Below are 7854 nucleotides of genomic sequence, written 5' to 3' on the forward strand. Positions count from 1 at the left end.
GAATCCATTGTTAGTTGTTTTTTTTGCATGACATGTTGGTTGTTTTCTTGTACAATAGCTCAAAAGGAAAAAGGATAGCCCTCCACAATCTACCATCAAAAAATTTTGAGGATTGTTTATGAGTGGATACAAGTTAGTTTCTTAAATTCAAAAAGGGCTGTGGAAATATGATATACTAGTTTCAAGTCGGCTTCTATTCGGATCTATCCAAGTCTAATTGACTTTAACTCAAATTGTATTGAAGTATTTTTGGATCGATTCTAAATCAGAAGCCCGTCTGATCTAGTTACATCTCTGTACCTAGCCCTGTTAATATATTCTTTTCACTATCCCAGTTGATGTATCATGTAAATGTTGCAGTAATAATTAAAAATGATTGTGAGGATCTCTGTGGGCATGTGTTTAATCTCATAGATCTTAAGTACTTATATAGAATCAAAAAATCCAAATAATATCTTCTACTAGCCATTTTGAACGAGGTTCTGGATTGTTACAATGATAGAATCCAATCTACTTGCATCTCATTTTCGTTCCTACCCACTCTTATCAAAACCATTTTTTTTTTTTTTTTAGAGCATTATGATCATTGCCCAGTAAAGTCTCATTTAATGTACATTTGTAAGTAAGAAACTAGGTTAGTTAAGGTTAACATATGAAAATGGTTATACATTCCACCTTGCCACTAGGTATAAAGCTCTCAATTTAAGCTAGATTTTTTCAAAAGACCCTTGATACTTTGTTGCATATATTTGAAGAAGAGAAGCTAATATTATTATACATTACAGAGAAAGGGAGACAAACCCCATCAGACAAGTCTGTCTTTTTTTCTGATAGGAAAAAAAAAAAAAAAAAAAAACACAACTCTTTTCACATAGCAATCCACCTTCCATGCCTCTTTCCTATCATTAAATTCTGTTAGCTGGAGTGTAGCAAAGGCTAAGATAAGGCAATTGCAGGAGGATAGGAGGCCATGAGCAGCTTCACATGTTCGATCCGCAATCCTAGGCAAAAAGACAGGAGGTATCCTATGATTCATCTGCTCCTTGAGATGGCCCCCAGGCTTGACCTGAAGCAGCAAAATGCTCTAGAATTTGAAACGCCTGGAAGGTAGATTAGGCAATTATCTCATCCGGTGTGGCCACAAATCTTGTTCGCTTCTGAAAAGTCAATCGAAGAAAAACTATAGTAAGGAAAGCTTCAATAGAATGCATAGGCAGTTGTGTTAGTACTGCATCACAAAAATGAAGATTCATTTCTCGATGTCATAAAACTATGAACAACCCGACTGAATTTTATAATGTTCGTTCTATTATCGGCGTCAATTTTTGATCTCTGAAAGTTTTTCAGCAGTGTTTTCAATAAGACATAGTCATCTAAAACATGGATTAATATGATGACCAGTTCAAGTCAGCTATGCAAATCAACCATCAATGCAAGGAGAGAATGATAGAGCTGGAAAAATGACTGATCTGAATAACTAATAAATTTCTTTGAAAACAAGCATCTTGTCACACTAAACATTAAACACTGGATTATCATCAAGTCCCCTCATAATGGGACCCTACTGTTCATCTGATTTCGAATGAAAAGGATATATGGTAATCATCCTTCAATTTTTCAGCCGCCGGTCATTGTAGATGTTGGACCAAAGTGCAAGACTAAGACTGCTCAGTGGGAGTTCTGATTTTACAATAAATGATACAAGAATAGGTCAACCGAATCTGATAGGAGCTTGATGGCTTGCTATGGAGAATACAAGGACAACGACAAGGAAAGAACACAAGGGAATGGAGTATTGATCAACTAGCACATTTCCACTTCTAAGCCCTTAAAAGGAGGAAGATGTGAAGGATCATATGAAGGGATCCTCGATGCATAGAAGACTAGTACCAAAACTAATTTTGCGATCTTACAGTTTAAAGAAAGGGACACTTGGTAGAAATCAAACTGCTTGAGAGGGAAAGTATATGCAATTAAGATTTATCGGCAGATGATTTGTCACGGCAGTGGGTCATCCAGTTAATACATGTCCTCAATAAATTCCATTACAAATCAAAGCATCAACAATTAAGAACATCAAATCAACGCTATGTAATCAAAACAGTTGTTTGATACACCACTAAGCATTATTTCTATGTTACATTTAAAGTACTGTGTATGTATCTTCGTAATAAAGGACAAATCATGGAGTAGAAGAAATGGTTCAAGGTTCAATTCCTTAAGCAATCAACACATAATATATTTATGGGGTGTCTGGATGGCCAGCTACCGTATCCGTAAAATATCCAGCAGTCTTGGATTCAGATAAGGAGAGGAGTCAGGGTAAGAGAATACCAGAAGGGATTGGAAAAGCCATTAATTCTACAATCCCAAAATTTCCAGAACATCACAAATCACTTAATAGATGAACTGTGCTATATTCTACATATAGATTTTGTTTCAGCACACTATCTCAGTATCCATATGAGGACCTCTCTGACATGCTATCCCTAGTGCTTCTCCCTCAATTGCACCGAAAGCATGTCGAGCCTGGCTGTATGTATCTGATGCATTTGTTCATATAACGAAAAAAAGGGGAAGAAAAAGGATTGCAACCTATGGTAACTTAATGCATAAACTGCTGCTTAGGCATTATATTGTTGAATGGTTTCCTAATGCCGGATGTATCAAAGTAGTGTGCAAAATTTGAGACATGTCTCATGTGCAACTGAAGTATATGAATCCAAATATACTTTTCTAAACAAACAAATCCTCCTTCAGACCTGTAGTTACTTTGAAAAGTAATAATTCCATTGACTAGTCCAATTACTGTTGTAATGATGATGAAGAATAACATATCCAATTCCAGAGCACAGACTATTGTGCTTAAAAATCAGACCTGCATCAATTTATGGTGAGATGGGTGCCTTATAATGAGAAGGCATTCTAAATAATAGACACACAAAAAAACTCTTCCTGATTTCCTTCCCTATCATTTTTCTTCTTCAAATTTGCCTCCCCAAAAGAATTTACTTGGCCTCTTGGGAACTTAAAAAGATGAGTCTTAACCATATAAGCCTCCTCCGAAGGCTTAAAGAAAGGATAGACCTTTTCTACCAATATTATATTAGGAATTTCCCCTAACAGGGAAACAATCAACACCCTCTTTAGTCTACTAGACTTTGAATAGTTCTATTCCAAGTCTACTAAAACGTACCCCAAATTCCTTGGCTTGCCATGCTCGATCACAGGATGAACGAAGCTAAAGCCAATAAAAAAAGGAAAAAGAGAAGGAAACAGAGGGGAGCGGAGCATACCTCCTTCCGCCCGGTTTTCACAGTCGGCGGCACCTCGGCCGTGTTGCCACCTTTGGCGAGGCAGAGCCCCATGAGCTTCTCGGCCGCCTCCGCCGAATCCTTGCTCTCCTCCATGAACTTCGCCACCTGAGCCTTTGGCAGCCTCATGCGGAGGCGGACCGCGCCATCGGCGGCCGTGTTGGCGAGAGAGAGGTCCGAGACGGAGCGGCGGGAGAGCATGAGGTTCTCCAGCCGCTCCTTGGCGCTCACATGGAGCGCCCCGGACCAGGTGCGTCGCTGGTTCGGGAGCCGGGGAAGCTCTACGAGGAAGTAGAGCTTCCCCGGCTTGAGGAGAGCCTCGGGCTCGAGCGGCCGCGCCCGGAGGCCCAGCTGCTTGACTTCCTCGGACTCGAGGAGGCTGTACCCCGGGTAATCCCGGAGAACGCCTCCGGCCATGGCCGGCGGCTTGAGACGGAACGCGGTCCCGTCTATCTTCATCACCTTCGCGGTCCTCTTCTTGCCCCCTATGCTGTTACCCATCTCTTGTCTTCTCTCTTTGGTATACGAGTTTGACCTGCTCTTTTCTGAGGAGAGGATGAATTAAAAGCAGAGTGCGGACTCTTCTACCTCTTGGTTTGTGAAGTGAAATGGTGGGATGAGGGCGGACAGGAGGGGAGAGGAGGGAAATAAAAGGGCGCGCAAGTGGGGGCGGGGTAACGTGAAAAAGGTGGGGCCGGCGTGAAAAAAAAGAGAGAACGGTGGAGGGGGAAAGGGACCAATAGATTCGCAAGTTCTAGAAGGATTTGCGGATTTATTTCAAGATCTTTTCCGTAACAAGATGTACAAAAGCCATGTTTCTGTTCTTATATTGTGCTTTATTAAAAATAAAAAATAAAAAAAAGGTCCAATTTGAGCTATATTCATTTGGGCTGTACTTGGGTCAAAAATAGTGATTTATTTTTCGAGATATCTGACAAATAGTAAGGGACTCTTTCTAGATCAAGTATATTTTTGTGAAGTTAATAAGGCTGCGGACTGAATGACTAATTATGTAGCCCGTCACTCCGATAATATTTTATAGACTGAAGATGGAGAGTTACCCTAACACTTCGAGGTATTTTATTTTTTATCTTATTAGATGTGTTCGTACCAATCAGGTATAATCCACCCATCTTAGCTTGTTCAAGATCTGAAATAGGTAGGAATCATATGGGTAATAATATATAGAATTGGTTGTGGTAATGCCTAAATGACATAATTATAACCCGAATATGTACATGATTCACCGTCGACTATATTTAACTAGAGAAACTCAATAGGTCATAATATAACTCGTTTCTTATTAACCAAAAAAAACAAAACAGTTGGTCCAATTTGGATTATATTTATTTTGGCTGTATTTGCGTCAAAAAAAACAAGCTAGTTCGAGGTATAGATTAGTTACGGGTCATATGGGACCACCTTGAGTAAAATCCAAATGCAATATGTTTCTCCCTTGCTCATCTAACCGTCATATTTAAGAAACCAATATGAAATCTATGATGGGTTTTATTTAGTTAATTATATATTTGTATAATTAAGGAGATACTTGTACCTATTATTAATATTATATATTTGGTTGTTTGCTTATACTTTTTAGCATGCTTAACAATATAATTATGACCCAAACCCATAGATGATTCTTTGTCATCTATATTTAGTCATTTTTTATCCAATTTGACAAGAAAATGTCATAATATAACCCGTTTCTTTTTTATTGAAAAAAAATCGTGGTCCAATTTGAACTTTATTCATTTTTAGCTGTATTTGGGTCAAACAAGCCTAGCCTGTTCAAGTTATGGATTAGTTACGGGTCCTATAGGATTGTCTTGAGTAAAATCCAAATGCAATAGGTTTCTCCCCTGCTTATCTAGCTATCAAATTTAAGAAATTAATATGAAATCTATGGTTAATTTTATTTAGTTAATTATATATTTATATCATTAAGGGGATACATATATCTGTTATTAATATTACATAGAATTGGTTGTTGATGTTGCCGCCAATCTCGGGACATCTACATCGACCATCTTCTTAGACATGCAAGGTAACAGGTAAGGGTTGAAGAACTCATAAGATTGGCTCCGGCTAGGTCCTCCATACATCATCTTTTGTCAACTATATTAGGTCGTTGTTGACCAAATTTGAAAAGAGAATTTCAATATATAGGTCATAAAATAAATGCTAAACCCGGCCCACTCGAACCCCAATGAAAGTGATTTTGTTTGACATTGCAATTATAAATTTGAAATGGATGAAGCAGAGAGTGAAACTCAACTAGTGCTCCAAAGCAAAATAAGTTCACATGATCGGTGACCTTCTCATTTCACTCAAATAGCTTGAGTCAGAAATTAGGTTCGAATTCAACTAAATTGTAAATGTTATCATCTCATTGTAGTTAAGCATAGGATTGTCCGGTCTAAGTTTAGGACCAAACCATCATCCAATTTAAATTTTTTAGTTTAGGTCAATTTAGGACCAACCAAGCATAGTTGGGTAACATCTAGGGATTTTGATCCAGCATGCATCATTAATAAGTTTGCATACGTTTTTATCAGGCTGCAATGGTCTACTAAAACACTATTGTAGCAGTTCTTGCAGCCAAATTTCACTTCATTACAAAAAAAAAAAAAAAACTCATACAATGTAGAGAAACATTAGTTCTATTTTCGATCTTTTTTTCATTCCAAAAATGTGATTCATCCTCTTTCTATTATTAAAATATTTGAATTAGAAGAATTTTGATAGTTAAGACTTCAATACATCTAACTTACATGTGCCATAAAAAGAGTTAATGATTATTACCTAATAGAAACCTAACTGCTCAAGTACTACTTTATCAAGTTGTACTTCTTGAATTGTGCCAACCAATTATGAAAAATGTGCTAGTTTTCACTATAATGCATCCACACAATGCATACAACTAATGCATCTCTGATTTCTTGAATGATTTATCTGTTTGAATTGGCCCTTCAGCATTTTCTCTCAGCCTTTCAATAGGAGATCCACATAGCCCAAATGGAAAAGCAGACATTATTGACCCACTTGTCATTCAATTCGTCAGCAAAGGTTAAACAAGAGACCTCATCCCCTTCCTACTTAGAAAAAAACACCCCTCTAATTCTTGAGCATTATTGATACAAGGTGGGTCCTATACTGTCTGGTTTATGAAGTCTTCAATCCTAGAGACAAGAGACCCTTTTTCTTTCTCCCTTGAGAACACAATCCAAGAGACATTGACAACAGAAAAAGAAGAGCCAAAGGTTCAAAAAACAGAAACCTAACGGGCTGAACTTTGGAGGACTGGTGGCTTCACCAACTACTAAATTTCAGGAGGAAGGAGACACAGAAATCCTCGAGTCACGAGGACGCAGCCGTGATGTACGTGGAAATGGCCACGTTTCCTCGTGTCAGTCTTTTTAAAAACCGAAGAAGGCTTGGAATTGTCGGAGCTTGGAGTCTTAGTGTAACATTTAAGCGATGGGCCCCTTCTTCCTTGCCTCTTGATTGAGAGGGGCACGCCGGCTCGATTTGTCAAGCAGGACGGTGCCCACTTTTGGTGGCATGCAGGGTGAGAATAGAATCTCAAAAAAAAAAAAAAAAAAATGCCACCTGTCTTTCTTTGATTGGATATCATATATGTTACAGTTCAGAATCTTATAAAAAAATTTGAAAAAAATTATTTAATTTTTTAATCTATTCAATGAATAATTGATATCGGTAGGTTCAATGAAAAAACTAGTAATACCTTCTGCCTTGAGAAACATATATATACTTGACTTCCAAACAGCAAAGAACTTTTTTGTGATGCTATACTTCTAAATATAAAAATTAATCATAATGATATTTCACTTGCATTAAAAAAATATGTCAGCATTTTTGTCACACAATATAGAACTTCATCCAAAAAAATTAGTCAAAAAATATTATTTGGATTCCTTGATTCTGTATAAGTACCCAAGATTTACTCAACAAATAACTGATACGAGTTCGAATCAATATAAATCCAATCACAAGCACCACGATCAGCCCATAGTCAACCTTAATGGATCCGTACTGCAATGTCTCCTAGTTCACATAAGTTATGGGCCACATCCGCTCTGTTATCATTTTGTCACAACACAGGACCTTATCAAAAAAAGCTAGTTGGAAAATATTATTTGAGTTCTTTAATTCTATATAAGTACCAACTACCTAATACGTTCAATTGGCTTATGCTTGGTTATAGTAGCAAGTATGTATTCTGCACAGATTATCCTTCTGCTTTCTTTGGAGCATGTTTTAGTTTATAAAAGAGAAAACATCTCTTGTGGTGACGAAATAGAATTTTTTTTTTTTTCTTTTGGAGAAAGTCACGGAATAGAGGCAGTCCTTAAATAATTCGCCAACTTCCTAACTCTTTTGACTGTCCTTAATGACCGAGAGCTTTTTTTTTTGAAATACTGCAGTGCTGCTCCGTGAATCACGGGAATTGTGTGCGTAGGACGTTTTGTTATGTTCCCAAACTATCCGAAGTTTCGGATGTCACAATCCATAGATG

The 7854-nt window shown here is 37.5% G+C and overlaps 1 protein-coding gene across 1 annotated transcript; it reads right to left on the reverse strand.

Annotated features, from left to right (window-relative positions):
• Window positions 1-712: 712 nt before the first annotated feature.
• Window positions 713-3943, reverse strand: LOC103715041 (uncharacterized protein At1g66480-like). Its single transcript, XM_008802546.3, has 2 exons — window positions 3297-3943; window positions 713-1157 (listed from the first exon to the last, which is right to left on the reverse strand). The coding sequence occupies exons 1-2, from the start codon at window positions 3813-3815 to the stop codon at window positions 1113-1115; spliced, it is 564 nt and encodes a 187-aa protein (XP_008800768.1). The 5' UTR covers window positions 3816-3943; the 3' UTR covers window positions 713-1112.
• Window positions 3944-7854: the final 3911 nt, after the last annotated feature.

Source organism: Phoenix dactylifera, unplaced genomic scaffold, assembly GCF_009389715.1.
Source record: "Phoenix dactylifera cultivar Barhee BC4 unplaced genomic scaffold, palm_55x_up_171113_PBpolish2nd_filt_p 000261F, whole genome shotgun sequence".
NCBI lineage: Eukaryota > Viridiplantae > Streptophyta > Magnoliopsida > Arecales > Arecaceae > Phoenix > Phoenix dactylifera.

What these genes read in the sequence shown, in the direction of transcription:
- LOC103715041 (XM_008802546.3), bottom strand. Translation starts at nt 3,815, where the DNA reads ATGGGTAACAGCATAGGGGGCAAGAAGAGGACCGCGAAGGTGATGAAG. An exon ending in TGAAAACCGGGCGGAAGGAG is followed by an intron (nt 1,158 to 3,296) that starts GTATGCTCCGCT and finishes TTGACTTTTCAG; the next exon opens with AAGCGAACAAGATTTGTGGC.